The sequence below is a fragment of the Electrophorus electricus genome, chromosome 19 (genome assembly GCF_013358815.1).
Source record: "Electrophorus electricus isolate fEleEle1 chromosome 19, fEleEle1.pri, whole genome shotgun sequence".
In the NCBI taxonomy this organism is placed as follows: domain Eukaryota; kingdom Metazoa; phylum Chordata; class Actinopteri; order Gymnotiformes; family Gymnotidae; genus Electrophorus; species Electrophorus electricus.
This window is the reverse complement of record NC_049553.1, coordinates 13,953,464-13,969,604: the sequence shown is the minus strand read 5'-3', so window position 1 is coordinate 13,969,604 and position 16,141 is coordinate 13,953,464. Positions and strand designations below refer to the sequence as shown.

At 38.9% G+C, this 16,141-nt stretch overlaps 1 protein-coding gene across 1 annotated transcript; it reads left to right on the top strand.

Moving 5' to 3' along the window:
- Positions 1–676: 676 nt before the first annotated feature.
- On the top strand, positions 677–14,453 carry LOC113568913 (the record flags this gene model as incomplete). Its single annotated transcript, XM_035520008.1, has 9 exons — positions 677–941; positions 5,556–5,825; positions 10,469–10,600; positions 11,023–11,142; positions 11,225–11,266; positions 11,479–11,538; positions 13,631–13,705; positions 13,790–13,849; positions 14,371–14,453. Coding segments are annotated over 9 exons (1,092 nt in total), but the record flags the coding sequence as incomplete, so codon positions are not given.
- Positions 14,454–16,141: the final 1,688 nt, after the last annotated feature.

The window sequence follows — 16,141 nt, the reverse complement described above, 5'->3', positions numbered from 1 at the left end:
TGTGAGTAGGTGTACACAATCAGAGGTGTTGAAGAGTCTCATGCAGGTAAATACACCTGTAGATGAACAGAAGAAGACAGATCCTGCTGCTCCCACACCATAGCAACAGAGACAGACAACTGCAAAGTAACAAAATGATCAAAGAAAGTATGTGGCAAGCAGACAATGATTTATGAGAGAGAAGATTTACACTGTGAAATATCTTAATGAGACTTTGTATGGTGGGGATTGTAAAAGTGACTTTTAAATAGTTCACGATGAGCATGAGAGTGTGCAGGTGTGCAGGCAGGGGTGTGGACAATAGGTGAGACCAATCGCTGTACATTGTACATCAGTAATTAGCCACTCTATACACCATGTGTATTGTGTTATGATAATAGGTATTAAAGGGAGAGTAAGAAAAATACTTATAAAAGAACAATTTGTATTTCTTTCTTATTAGTGCACATAATGTGTGCCATGGCAATCCAAGGTAAAGTGTCACAGCAGTCATTCAGCTAAAAAATGACCCATTCCTTTCCACAGCTGAAAATGGAAACAATTTAGATATTGTGCCAAACCAGGCAGATAACTATAGCAAATGGACCTCTTTTGCTAAAGTGTTTATTATATAGTGTGGATCAGAGACATTAACACTAAAAAACAAATCTTGTAATATTGTGTTCTTACAGAATGACCAAAAGCTACACTTACATTACAACATGACTGGAAGGAAGTATTCATAGGGGAGACTGTCACTCTTAAATGTGAAATACTGGAATATGGCCATAGAGAATGGACATACAACTGGTATAAGAATGGAGTTCACTCTGCTTATGGCACAAGTCAATACACATTTAAAGTGGAAGAAAATGCTAGGTTTTCTTGCAAGGGAACCCGGATGACCCAAGAGTACCAACTGAGTACTGAATTCAGTAACACTGTTACACTGAATGTGATGGGTGAGTATTTTGAATCTTCATCTCTTTGTAGAACATTCAGTTTCAGTGTCCAGATGAGATACAGTTTCATTCTGACCACTGAATACAGAGTTTTCAAACAAACCATGTAATTTATTCTGATACATAACAGATAGTGGCTGCACAGGTCACTTCAGGGACTTTACAGTAAATTCCAGAAAGAAGTGGATTAATTTAGAAAGTAGTCCATTTGCAGATATGGCTGGCCAACTGGAAATGTGGACTGATATGGAGCTTTATACTAGTCTGAACAGAAAAGACGTACAGTGTGAACTGCATCTGGGAGAAGCAACTAGTTAAGTGATAAATATGGTGCTCTCAGTAGGTCAGGAATGAACACATTAGAGCAGAATTGGTCTAAATGATAAATACATAGTCATACACTGTATAATTCACAGTGAAATGGTTGATTGCTCTGTCCAAACTGAGGAAAAAGAAAAACAGGGGGTGCATAGAGAAATATATATTCTATATATATATACAAAAATATATTAACAATGTATGTACAATATATGTATATTATGTTTATATACACGATGTACAATGTATATATGGATATGTATATATGTATGTGCACAATGTACAGAATGTACACTCCCATCTTGTAATTGACATATTTACAGTTATATGTTACATGGTGGTAATTGAATATATTTACAGTTATGTTACATGGTGGTAATTGAATATATTTACAGTTATGTTACATGGTGGTGGTGGTCCCCACAGTTTATCAGTTTCCCTGATTCAGGGTCCGAATGGCCTGTGGGAAGAAGCTCCTCTTCAGTCTCTCTGTCTTGATTTTTAGGGAGCGAAAGCACTTCCCTGACCTCAACAGAGAGAAGAGCCTATTGTTGGGATAGGTGGGGTCCTTCACAATCCTCCTGGCCTTGGTCTGGCACCGCTTGTAGTAGATGGTCTGCAGGTCAGGAAGTTCCGTATGAGTGATGCGCTCTGCTGAGCGCACCACCCTTTGGAGTGCTTGTCTGTCCTACTTGGTGCTGTTCCCAAACCAGACTGTGATGTTCCCTGTGAGGATGCTCTCGATAGTGCAGGTGTAGAAGTTCCGCAGTACCTTGGAGGGCAGTCTGAAGTAATTAGGCATCTTGTGAGGTGGTAAAGATGCTGACGAGCCTTCTTTGCCAGGGAGTTGGTATGGCAGGACCAGGACAGGTCCTGCGAGATGTGAACACCAAGGTACCTGAAACGATCTACTCTCTCCACCGTGGTTCCATTGATCATCACAGGTTGGTATTGCCGCTCCTGCTTCTTGCTGCAATCCACGATCAGCTCCTTTGTCTTACTGACGTTTAGGAGGAGATTATTTTCCTGGCACCAGTTTTCCAGGTGTATAATCTCCTCCAGGTAGGCCCTCTCATTGTTGTCCGAGATCAGGCCCATGACAACAGTGTCGTCAGCAAACTTGACAATGATGGAGCTGGAAGTGGCTGTGAAGTCGTAGGTGTACAGTGAGTAGAGCAGGGGGCTTAGGACACAACCTTGAGGAGCTCCAGTGCTGAGGGTGAGGGTGGATGAGGCACAGTCGCCCACCCGTACTGATTGTGGTCTGTCTGTTAGGAAGTTAGAGATCCAGTCGCACAGGGATGTATGCAGTCCTAGATCCTCCAACTTAGTAGTGAGTAGGGAGGGGATGATAGTGTTAAATGCTGAACTGTAGTCCACAAACAGCATTTTAACATAATTGCCCCTCCCTTTGTCCAGGTGGGTCAGTGTGGTGTGGAGCAGATGTGCAATTGCGTCAACAATGGAGCAGTTGTGACGGTATGCAAACTGCAGTGGGTCCATGGAGGCTGGCAGTGAAGATGTGATGAAATCACTGACTAGCTTTTCAAAGCATTTCATCACGACTGATGTGAAGGCAACAGGGCGGTAGTCATTGAGGCTGGAGGGTCGAGGTTTCTTCGGGACGGGGACGATGGTGGATCGCTTGAAGCTGGACGGGACGATACCGAGCGTCAGGGAGAGATTGAAGATGTTTGTGAATACCGGAGCTAGCTGGTCTGCGCAGGCTTTGAGGACTCTCCCGTCTGGTCCCGCCGCCTTCCTGGTATTCACCCTTTTAAACACTCTCCTCACGTCACTCTCCGTGATGATGAGAGGGCGCTGTTCTATGGAAATAGAAATAGGGTTCAACATTTTGTATTGGTGCTAAGACAGACACACAGTAGTGACAAAGTGTTTAACCTATAGATAGCAACACATTGCAGAATATGCGTCTTTCGTTTTGTTGTGTTTCTGCCAATCCCACTATTTATTTAGAGGTTCTACTGAAGCTTTCTTGTTTCTAAAGTTTTCTAGTCTTAGCAGGAAATGCAGAGCTCATCTTTACTGCTTTTATGTGTGAACTTTAGAGCTGCTGATCTTAATACACAGCACAGCATCATGTCCTCAGCATATAGATTTTGTTGCCAGCTTTTGTCTTGACTTTGTCTGCGCTATGGCTTCATATAATTTATTTTAATTTGAAATACTGTTTTAAATCCATTTTTGTTCATATAGATGTGCAGGTCATTGAGAATCTGCTTGTGCCTGCTAAATAAGTACTGTTTTCACATGGTGACAAGTTGGCAATGTTGTGTAAGTCATATATGTGTGTTTTATTTTAACAATCAATGTTTAGCTATATAAGGAACACTAGAAATGAAGTAAAAGAGAGGAGATAATTGTTTGCAAAACATGAGTGAACAGCATAGATTCACAATGCCAATCAAAATATTACTAGAATATTAGCTACCAACCACTGAAAAAAAAGATAATTGCAATTTTGGCAATGCACAACACATTCAGGGCCCTTTAACTTAACTAACACATCAGAGTGGCCCACATGGATCTGACAGTAAATCTCAACTGCTTATTAAAAACGAAAGAACACCAGGTGAAATCTTGGCCATGAGAGATGATGCAGACAGTATTCTCTGTATGTCAATGACTGAGTTAGACAAAAAGGAAATACATCAAAACGCAGCTCTGTTTTGGTAAGCATCATACAGTATTTGAGAGAGCCCAGTTTAATTATCAGTGCCAGGAAGAGGGGAAAGTACAATGGAATTTATCATAGCTGTTCATAAATGATGAAAGCATTGAAATGTTAGCACAATATTGAAGAATTAATCAGGGAAAGAACAGAAGTTGGAAAAAGACACTGACTGAACTTCTTCAGGTAGATGCTGATTTAGCTCTAGCCTTGTCTATACTAAAAATATGTGAAAATGAGACTGTGAAAAATCAACACGCTGTGTTACACTGTAGTGTAGATGCAGGAAAAACCCCTGACATGAAATGAGATGCCATCAGAAGCAAGATGACAATCAGGAATTCATCTCAGTATCAAAAGTATGAGAGATGTGACAAAAAAACTGTCAACCAAATCAAACAGAACCTGTACAATAAGACCGTGGTAGATGTCTTGTAGGGAAGAAAGTTTCATGGAAAAACTTCCCAGGTAGAGACACTGTGTGCCATAAATGTTGCATAAATGCTGCTCACTCTGTGTCTCAGGGTGAGTGTGACACATAGTATGAGGACTACCCTTCACTTGGAGAAGTGTCCTCAGCTACTACTGAGTAGTTGTGCTGTGTACAGAATCAAGAAATTAACTCTTTTCATCCTCTTTTTGAACCTCTAGAGATCAAATTCAGGGTAGTAGAGCAGGTTGAAGCCTATAAATATATGAACACAGAAATAGATGAATGTTTGTCCTTCTCCCAACATGATGATTTTGTATATATGAAATATCAACAATGCTTAATTCGTTGATTAAATCCCTTGTTTAATCAGATCAACTTTGCAATATTACATCCTAGTGCACCTTTCTCACTGCCAAGAGTAAAACCAGGTGAGAATAAATAATCAGAAAGGCAAAGTCCACTATCAGAGCTGTACAGATGGTGTGTTGAGAGGAAAGATGCTGCTTCCATAATAAAGGACCCTACACATCCCCTTCACTGCTCCTTTCAGTGACTCCCATTGTGCCGTCACTATAAAGTTTCACTGGCAACAGCAAATTATTTTAAAAGTGAAAAAAGAATACTGTTATTTTGAACTTGCAATCAGAGACCAATATCTTCATAATGAATTTGCTCTCTTAAAATTATGGTGATCAAACTGATGTGATAGTACAATGTACAGTTTGCTTTCAATTGGACATTCCTGATACACGATGCATGAAAAGACCAAGTGTAAATAGTCTTAATTTATTCATATATCCCTTCCTACTCCACTGGCACTTGTCTCTCATTGTAATACATCATTGTTTTTATACATACAGAGATTGGTGGTGCTTATATATTGTGCATAAGCAGGATTTGGTTCAGTATGAATGAAACTTGGAAAAGCTGGTTAAACCCAGCAAGCATTCATTTTGGAATACTTCATACTTGTTATGCAACTTTGATAATTTTAATAATAAATTACACGTCCAACCTTCACCACTGCAGCTGTTTTAGTATCTGAATCTAAATGAATTCACTGAATCTAAATGCCACATTAGGCACAAATGCTGCTATTTCCACAAATAATAAAGTTTCCCCTCGTGTTGTAAATGGAGATTCTAATACCTTCATCATTTCATATTATCAGCAAAACCCAAACCAACTGTGAAGGTTAAGCCTCAGACGTCTGTCTACACTGGAGACACTGTTACTCTAAGCTGTGAGGTACAGCAGTCTACTGGATGGATGTTTTTATGGTACATTTACCCTCAGCAGCCAAAATCATGGATCACTGTAAGAAAAAACAATATAATGGATGTGACAGTCTCTGAAGAAGCAACTTCAGAATATGGTTGCGGTGCACGAAGGGGACAATACTACACACATTACAGTGACGTAGTCAAGATCACAGCAGCTGGTAAGTGATGTTTTATATTTTCATCTGCATAGTGATTTATGTATCTGCACTTTTGTCTCTACAAGCCCCTCTGCCACTCTCTTCCTGAAGTCACACACATGCATCAGTGTTGAGATTTCATAAATAAGCAAAGGCAGTATTCTGATATTTGATATTGTACATTGACGGAGATATAAATGTAACTGTTAAATGTAGACCACGTGTACCTAATAATGGGTATATTATTTAACCCCATACACTACACTGTGAGATACAGAATAGCAGTACTATAAGTTAAGGAATAATAAAGCAATCTATGTTCTATGAGATCTATGAGATATTTTCATAGATAAATATAAAACTTTCATAAATTGTCCATCCAAATTGATAATAATTGGGCACCACCCTGATTACCAGGGAAAATGAAATCATTTAAATTAATGTATTAATGATTATTAATTCAGTCTCAACCCATAAAGGTCACCACTTCGATAACATGATGTCTCATCTACCAAAAATTAGAATACCACTCTTTACTCACAAGAGTTATTTCTAAGGGTATATTTATTGGATAAACAGAGATAGGCGAACATGCATATAAATCATTGATTAAGATTCTACTAATGACCAGAGGTACTGAGTTCACTAAAATCGCTGTAGTACAAAATACGTAACAAACACTGTAACGGAAACAAATTAACCCAAAGTAGATTCATGTGGACTGAAGTGGCTAACTGATAAAGAAAGAAAAAGAATGGAAAGAAAATCAAATCTGTTTAAGTAATCTGTGAGAGTGATTAACAGGGCAGAGCATGCTTATCAAACAATACCAAACAACATTCGTTTTGAGAGAGCGTGACAAAGTATATCTGGAAGACTTAGAAGAAATAGACAACTTATTGAAACAACCTGAGAGAGAACTAATTAGGACTGAAGAGGCTGCTTAGCAGATGATAGGAAGGAGTTAACTGACCAGTTTTGATGTATAAACAGTTAAATTAACTATTTATACCAGCTGGTAACATAAAAAGGAAATGCCTGTCCTTATGAGTCTTTAGGCTCGACAATGTCAAACCATCTGGATAGTACTGAGAGAGAGAGTCCATTTTCCGTTATATCATCTGGATGGCCTTTAGAGAGAGTCTGTTTTCTAGTCCATTGACCCTGCATGAGTGATGTAGGCCACTGACAATGAAATGACCAGGTTTTCTTGACCCATGGGATTGTAGTTAGGAGCTGGTTCAGTTAGAGTCAGAGGCCTTTTAGGTTAGGCCTTTCAGAAACAGGAGCTTTGGTATCAGTGGTTATGTGACCCATCCTTGCTCTTAATGACTGTTATAGAGGTTATTGGCTTAGTTTAAAAAGAAAAGTTTAACTCTTGATTTCTTCTTTGTTACATGCTCCTGGTTGATGGCAAGACAACAGGTTGTAACAGTCCTATGAGGTGTGTGTGTGTGTGTGTGTGTGTGTGTGTGTGTGTGTGTGTGTGTGTGTGTGTGTGCGCGTGTGTGTGTGTGTGTGTGTGTGTAAAGTAACCGAGCATGAAACCAACACCAATAACTTCTGTGTTTATGCCTATTTATGTGTAGCGATTAAAAGCAGACATCAATGGTGAGAGCACATGGTTTAAGGAATGAGAGAAAATCTTGAGTGGTCAAGAAGTACAGGTGGACATTGTGGACGGTGCCAAAGAAACGAAAATAATAAAAGATCTTCCCTGCCTACCATATACCTTTCCAGTATTGGGCTTTTTTGGCCTTGTTCCCAACACAGTTTTCTCTAAACCTCTCTAAAAGGATTTAAAAAAAAAGATCTATCTATGTAGATCTATCTATGAGTTCACACTGTATGTTTTTATAGAAAGACACCAAATGCATTATTTGTGTACAGATGCAAATAAGGTAGGTACTATACTAGGTTGCTAGGTAGATAGCTAATGTTATTGTTAACATAGATATATAGCTAGCTAGCTAATATTAATTCTGTATTAATATTAATACAGAAAACACCTTAGTTAATTGTGTTAACATTAGCAAAATCCTCCATCATGATTCACAAATATTTAAATAACAAAGCAGTGCTAACTATAGCCAAAAAATAAAGGTGCACTTCATAGTTTAGCAAAATGTAGCGAAGTAGCTAGTTTGTAGATTGTAAAGCGCCTTTTGGTATTAGAAAGGCACTATATATGTGTAAATAATATTAATGATAATATCAAATTAAGACTCACACATCATGTGTTACCATCCATGGAAGTGAAACAATGACAGTTTGCTGCCCATCACTCATATCATAATATGCATTGATAAATAAAGCCCAATCTATAGATGATTTTAAAAAAGGATATTCACAAATACATTTTAGAAGGAAACCTTTGATTTATTTCAGTACTGAAGCTGGAAAGGTTTACATAAAACTGTGTGGAAAAATGTATCATAAAACAAGCAGATAATTTGTATTGTAACCATTATAAACACATCACATATTTCTCATGTTTGCACAACCAAAACATTATTTTCTGTGTTCTACAAAATACACATTTGTTTAATATGTAGAAAATTTTAGATTTTTTTTCTTGAAAGGTATTTCATTATGTTTTTCATATAAAAGCACAACATTGAAAATAAAACAGTTTTAAAACTCCTTTGGCTGTGAATTAAGTTGCGTGGCAGTAATTACATGGTGTTCTGATAATGAAAATGTTTTGGTGATGATAGAGAAAAACTGGCACCTTAAAATAAAATAAAGACACACTAAATCAAATGTAACCAACATCATACTAAAACAGGAGAAAATGTAATTATTGCACATTTCTCTAAGGAGAAAAAATGGTAGTCCATATAATTGGCATGTTTGGGTTAATACTTTAGCTAAACAATACTCAGCGATGTAACGGCTCGAATGCTGCAGGTCAAGGAGCAGGTCGCTCAGACTCCCTCGACGGTAATAGACATTTATTGAGAAACACAGAAGACAAGGGCACTTAAACTGTGAGAACGAAGCACATGAAACATCATGAACACTAACACTAACGAGCGACGACAAACGTACTTATACATGTTCAACGACTGACAAAACTGCACGTGCCAACATCAGTTTAAATACACACAATACACACTAAACCATGTGCAGGTCTGTGCAGACACCAGAGGTGAGGCTCCAAACAAGAACAATAACAGGGAATTCCCACTGCAGGCTGCGGGCTGAACCATGTGACCAGTGGAAAGAGCAGCAGTCTGTGATAAGCAACTCACATCTAGCCCTCAAGGAGCTGCACTAATGGGAAACCCAGTGACTCTGTACTGTAGGCTGGAGCAGTCTACTGGATGGAGGTTTTACTGGTCCAAACACACACAGAACCCTGAGAATGAGACCAACACTGCAACACGCTCCTACACCATCAGTGCAGTGAAGCTTTCTGATGGAGGCCAGTACTGGTGTAGAGCTGGCAGAGGAAATCCAGTCTACTACACACACTACAGTGATGCGCTCTGGGTAAACATTACTGGTAAGAGAGTTTCTGTGATAGTGATACTGTATACAGCTGAACATATAAACAACATGCAGATAACAGTGGTGGCACAAGGCTGGTTTTGGCTCAGAGGCTGATATCTGCACACTCTTAGTAAACTACATAGACAGTTTGAGAGGCTTCACTGAATTCCAGCTACAGAAACAAGCAGGATCTCCCAGTGACATCATGTACAAGGCAGCACCTGCATGAGTGAGGGAGGACTGCTGCTTTTACACTGGAACAATAGAGTTAAGAAGACAATACAGTTAACATTACAGTGTATGAAGACAATGCAGTTAACAATACAGTGTCAAGAAAAAGCTGTAGAATTAAGGACTGCAAAAAGGCTCAGAGTGAATAGAGAGTGTGAGGAGATGAGAACTGAGCTCAGGTGTGTACAGGGTTTGTTTAGGAGTAAGGTGGTTAAATACAGAAATACCATCATTTAGTTATTTTAAAATACTGTAGAGTATGAATGTGAGTATTTTCTATCAGTTAAACCATCAGTTTTCCTACAGTACAGTGAACAGTTCGTGCATGTGGCATTAGTTTAACAGTATTGTGCAACATTTGATTTGTCTGATTTGGCAGGTGTGTCTTCTCTAGTCTCTCTGATCATCATTCCCAACAGAACTCAACACTTCAGTGGTCACTCTCTCTCACTGAGCTGTGAGGACCAGAGGAACTCTACTACATGGAGAGTCATGCAGGACTCATAAGATAGGAGTGTGTCAGACTGTCCATCAGACAGGAGATCAGTTACAAGCTCTACATGCAACATCAGCTCTCTCTCCACAGCCCACACTGGAGTGTACTGGTGTCAGTCTAAATCTGGAGGGAGCAGTAAACCTGTCAACATCACAGTGCATGGTGGGTCTCCAGTCATTTTTATCACAGGAACCATAGGACTGGTGATAGAATATAATAACTCTACTACTATATTAGTTTGTAGTATTAGATGAATAATATTTCGTGCATGTGAAAATGCCTGTGTGTGTTTTCCCCATTTTATGTTTTCTGCATTTCTTTTTTACAGATGGTGATGTAATCCTAGACAGTCCTGTATGTCCTGTGACTCAGGGAGATTCTCTGACTCTATGATGTTTATTGAACAAAACATCTTCTAATCTCATATCCTTCTTCTATAAAGATGGATCACTCTTTTGGAACCAAACCACAGGACAGATAATCATCCATACCATCTCAAAATCAGATGAGGGTCTCTACCACTGTGAATACCCAGAGAGAAAAGAGTCACCAAAGAGCTGGGTCTCAGTCAGAAGTGAGAAATACATTTCATGAGATTTGATTTATTTTACATTATTTCAGTAAACAAAGTGCTCTGAATGTAAATTCAAACTTATGTCACTGCTTCCAGAGTCTTAAGTCCTGGATCCAGTGGTGGAATAGTTGGACCGGCTGTGGGAATCAGTTTAACCTTGTTGCTCATTATTATACTTATCCTGTTCCTGAGCTACAAGAAGAACAAAGGTTTGAAAGCATCCATGTATCTGTAGCATATGACAGTTATACACAGACTATTTATAGACACATTACTTCTGTACACCATGGTGATTGTGTTCTTGCTGTCAGAAACATTGTCAAATTACAGCATAAAAAGTGTTTTTATCCCCTTTCATTAACTGTTAAATGAACTTGAACAGTGATCCTATTAACATTGCAACTGCTTTACTGTGTGAGGAGGTACAAGATCTCTGTCTGCCCCTACTGGACATCTCAAGAACACTAGCCAGACCACGGGCCAGAGGCAGAGTTGGACTGGGCCTGGGAGCTCTCTTTCAGGAACCTCACTGCTGCAAGCAGGTTGGTCTGTTTCTACTGAACCCACCAGCTTTTTGTTCAAATGAACACTTTTATTTACACGGCCTTCTTTCCTCTTTAATAGGAGGTGATCTGATTTATGCCAATGTTGGTAACAGGATTACAGGTAGAGTTCACCTCAAATAAATGTACTACTTTAATGGCTGCCCTGTTATGTTTGTAATGATTTTACTGCTTCATCCAACAATGACATGTATGCATATGCTGTGAATAATAAAACAAAACACACAGGAAATGGTAAGAACTCTGCATATCCGCAGTAAGAACACTGACTAAATATCTGACATCTGATGTTAATGTCAGATAATACATTAACAGGCCCAACTGATGGAACTTTCTCAAAAAAAGAGCTGAAAAACTTGAAACTTCACAGTAAAGGTACATACCACCTAATACAAATTATTTTAAAAGAACACAAGACTGAATGGAGGGACACTTAACACTGTCTCTTTTTTCCATACAGTATCACCCTAAATTATGAACTCTATTATTATTATTATTATTATTGTTATTATGATACTATGTATGGGTCAAGTGTTGTGGTTTACTCAAAGGTTTAAAGCAAAAACACCAAAACAAAGGAATAAAGCCCAATATCAACAATTTTACTACAATCGTGTGTGTGTGTGTGTGTGTGTGTGTGTGTGTGTATAAGTGAGAGAGTTGGAGAGAAACTAACAGACTGTATCTTGCAGACTTACAGATACAAATATACAATCAGTTCTTGAATGTTTGAAATTTTTGCCCTTGTTTTTTTATGAGCTATAAGGTTCACATGACTACTGTAATGTTAAGACATGTTGTTTACCACCATCAATAACTGTAACCCAGGGTTATAGTTCATTTAACGATTGCTGACAGATCATTCGCAGTAATATCAGTTGGACACCAGTAGCAGTCACAGTTGATGTACAGTATCTGTTTGGACACATCTACCGAAAATTAAATTATTTTCTTTCATATAGTAATTTTAACCTAATTATATACGTACAAATGCATAGACAACAGTTTATGAGAAAACAAAGATAACAGAAATGCTATAAATTATTCTCAAAACATACCCTAGTCTAAATACCTGAGATAATTATTTATATTTAGCAAGGTAGAGTAGATACCGAAGGGATTTATATCAGTTAAGAAAATAGCAAAAGCTCTGAAAGTTGTTTTTTTTGTTTGTTTGTTTGTTTGTTGTTTTGTTTTGTTTACAAATGCAGTGGCCAAAACCACCAGTTGCTGCAATGAAACTGGCTCCTATGCAGATACCCCAGGAAAGGAAGGTACCTCTACTGAAAAGGACAAGCATATTAAAGTCATTAGCCTAATAAATCACCAGTTAACAGAACCACAGATTTCATCTGAAATACATGCTTTACTGATCTCTAGCAGCTAGCAGGTCTTGGGCAAAAGAACGCAGCCAATGCACACTAGAACACTGGAAATCTGCTCTTTGGTCAGATGGCAGCATGTGTGGTCTGCATTGTGAAACATAAGGGAGGGATGTAATTGTGTTTGTGGTGCTATGACAAAAGGTACCGCACAATCATCTGATCAGAACCCTATAGTGTTGGTTTGGGATGAGTTTGGCCATAAACATTTGGCCTGTAGTGTATGTGGTTGGAAATCAATGTATAAATATTACGTGATCCTCTTTGTTAGTATATTTGTCACTATAAATTTCAGAATAAAATGTGCTGTTTTTAGTCTGACTCAAAGATGGACTTTCAAACATGTGTAAAGAAAGCAACCTCTCACTCAAGCAAACCTTTCATCCCTCCAGTTCAAGCATCTTACTCCTTTCACAACCTCTCTCTGAAATATTTTACTCCTCTCACTGAAACCTCTCACTCCTCACACTCAAACCTCTCACTCCTCTTACTGAAACCTCTCACTCCTCACACTCAAACCTCACATTCTTCTCACTGAAACCTCTCACTCCTCACACTCAAACCTCTCACTCCTCTTACTGAAACCTCTCACTCCTCACACTCACTCCTCTCACTCCTCTCACTGAAACCTCTCACTCCTCACACTCACTCCTCTCACTCCTCTTACTGAAACCTCTCACTCCTCACACTCAAACCTCTCACTCCTCTTACTGAAACCTCTCACTCCTCACACTCAAACCTCTCACTCCTCTTACTGAAACCTCTCACTCCTCACACTCAAACCTCTCACTCCTCTTACTGAAACCTCTCACTCCTCACACTCAAACCTCTCACTCCTCTTACTGAAACCTCTCACTCCTCACACTCAAGCCTCACATTCTTCTCACTCAAAGCTGTCAGTACACAGCATGTGCATGTGATATGAGCCAAATAATTCCCACCAAATCTGATCTGACTGCTATGACTTTGGAATATTTTAAACTTTACAGTGTATTTTTTTTCCTCTGCACTCAGTAATTCCACTAATAAAAGATTATGAAATTAGAATGAAAATGAGGGAAAGCAGTTTGTTTTCTGTTTAATAGATGCTGGTGCAGGATTCAGTGATGTGACTTATGCTCAAATTAAAATGAAACCCAAGAAGAAACCAAAACAAACAGGTGGGGCGATGGGCTTGTGTATGAAATATATATACCTTGTTTTTTTGTGGTGAAAGCTAATGCATGTGTGTTGTGCTCTGTTAGAGAAGACCAGGGAGGGCACTGATGTGATGTACTCAGAACTGAAACAGAAGTCAGAAAAGGGTAAGCAGTAGAACATCACAGCTCCACTTCATAAATGCCAGATAAAGCAAGAAACTGGTTTTATTAAACACTAATTTACTTTTGCTCTTTATTTTGCATCTTGGAAATGTGTAAATTTGTCAGTGTTTCTAACAACATTAGTGACAAACGTGGCAACAAAAGTAGTGAAAATGTTTTTTATATACTAAGTGATAAGATGCCAATGGAATCTGGACAATATAGAAATTCTTCGGAAAAACATGATCAATGTTTTCTCTGGCCTCTGGGAAATTATAGACCACACAAAACACATCATTGTAATTGGTTAAGGACAGTAGTTTGTATTGGGTTAAGCTTTATAGTTAATGAGAGTAGTCTGTGTGGGGTTAAGCAGTGAAGTGTCTGCCTGATGGAAGACTACAGGGTGTGACTGGAGGCCTGTAGTGTGGGATGTCTGAGTAATGCCCTGCAGAGTTCTTTAAAAGGATTATGATGGTAAATGACTGTGGGGAAAGAATGAGGTTTTTTTCCCTCTTTCACAGATGGTCCAGGACCCAGTGATGTGACTTATGCTGAAACTGAAATGAAAACCATGAAGAAACCAAAATAAACAGGTGAGACTGAGATTGAAAAAGTGTATCTGAATATACTCTGTTGTGAATTATAGATTTACTTTTGCATTTAATAGACCAAATGCTTCCAGCTCCTGTAGTGTTAAAAAAGTCACTGTGGTAGCTGTTCCATAAGATGTTACTTTATTGTGTGAAAGCTAATTCATGTCTGTTGTGCACTGCTAGAGAAGACCAGGGAGGGCACTGATATGATGTACTCAGAACTGAAACAGAAGTCAGAAAATGGTAAGCTTAGAACATGAGTGATAGAGGGCAGTGGTAGCTCAATGATTAAGGTCCTTGACTTGTAATGGTATGGTTGACCAGTTGCCACTGTTGGGCCTCTGAGCAAAGCCTTTAGCCCTCAGTTGCTCAAGTTGTACTCAGTCATAATTGTAAGTCGCTTTGGATAAAAGCGTCAGCTAAATACCATAAATGTAAACAGCTCTGCTTCATAAATGCTGGAATGTGGTGGTGGGCAATTGAACACTGAGAACCATTTAAAATGTATTTATTTACTTACTTTTCGCTTTTGAAGAGAAAAGTACAATAGTCACAATAGTAGCAACAAAACTAGTTAAACTGAATAAATGAATGTAAACTCACTGCTAGGTGATGGGAGGTAGAATGTACACTGCTGGGTGATGGGGGTAGTGCGCATGAGGGGAAAAAGATGAGACTGTCAGTGTGTGTGCTAATATACTGATATGTCTATATACATATGAATGTCTGTTCTGTTGGTGTGTGTGTGTGGAAGCAAGAGAACAAGTATGCATGTGTGTGTTGAGATGCCTGTGAATAGATGTTGCATGGTGCTGCTCAAGGATGTACTGCACCATAATAAGCTCTACACCACTGTACAGCTGTATGATCTTATCGAGCTGTGCCCACTTTCTGAAAACTCCAAAGTGTCTCTCTTTGCCCTGTGCTACTGCTGCTAGGGTAGCCAGCATTTCTGCTTTCTGTGTGGGGTCCATTGCGTCCCATGTCAGTAATGTTAAGTGGCCCCTAATAAACCTGGATGGGCTTCATGGGATGGTGGAGCAAGAAGGAAACTGGCATTTATTGGTGACTTCTTGCCAAGAGTGTTTAATGGGTGTTTAAATAATATAATACATGAGATGTTTGTTACATTAATACTATATCAGAGAATACCTAAGGACAAACAAGAAAGCAGGGTTGTGGAGAGCAGGTAAGATTGGGTTGGTGGTAAGTTTTAAGTTTTGAGATTTGTTTTAAATGTGCAGAGAATTGGACTGACAGACCTGTAGGAGGAGCAGCCTGGAGATGAGGCGCTAATCTGGTGGATGCTTGATCACCAAATTTATGGAGGTTGCAAGAAGGAACAGTTAGCAGATCAGCTGAAAATGAGCAGAGAGTACAGCTGGGTTTGTAAGGAAGGAGAAGGTCAGACAATCAGGAAGGAATGAAGTTATTAAGAGCTTTGCAAGTGAGCATAAGGATTTTGAATTGGATGCAGTATTTTACAGGAAGTCAGTGAAAATCTTAGAGAACAGGTATAATATGGTTGTGACAGCGAGTGTGAGTCAGAAGGTGCAACAACATTCTTGACCATTTGGACTGTTACCTACAAGAAGAGAAATACATACTCCAAGTGACTAAAAATGAAGTCATGCACAAGAGACACAGCAGCAGGGTTAGAGAGACAGGACTGAAATTATATTACGATATTGGCTATATT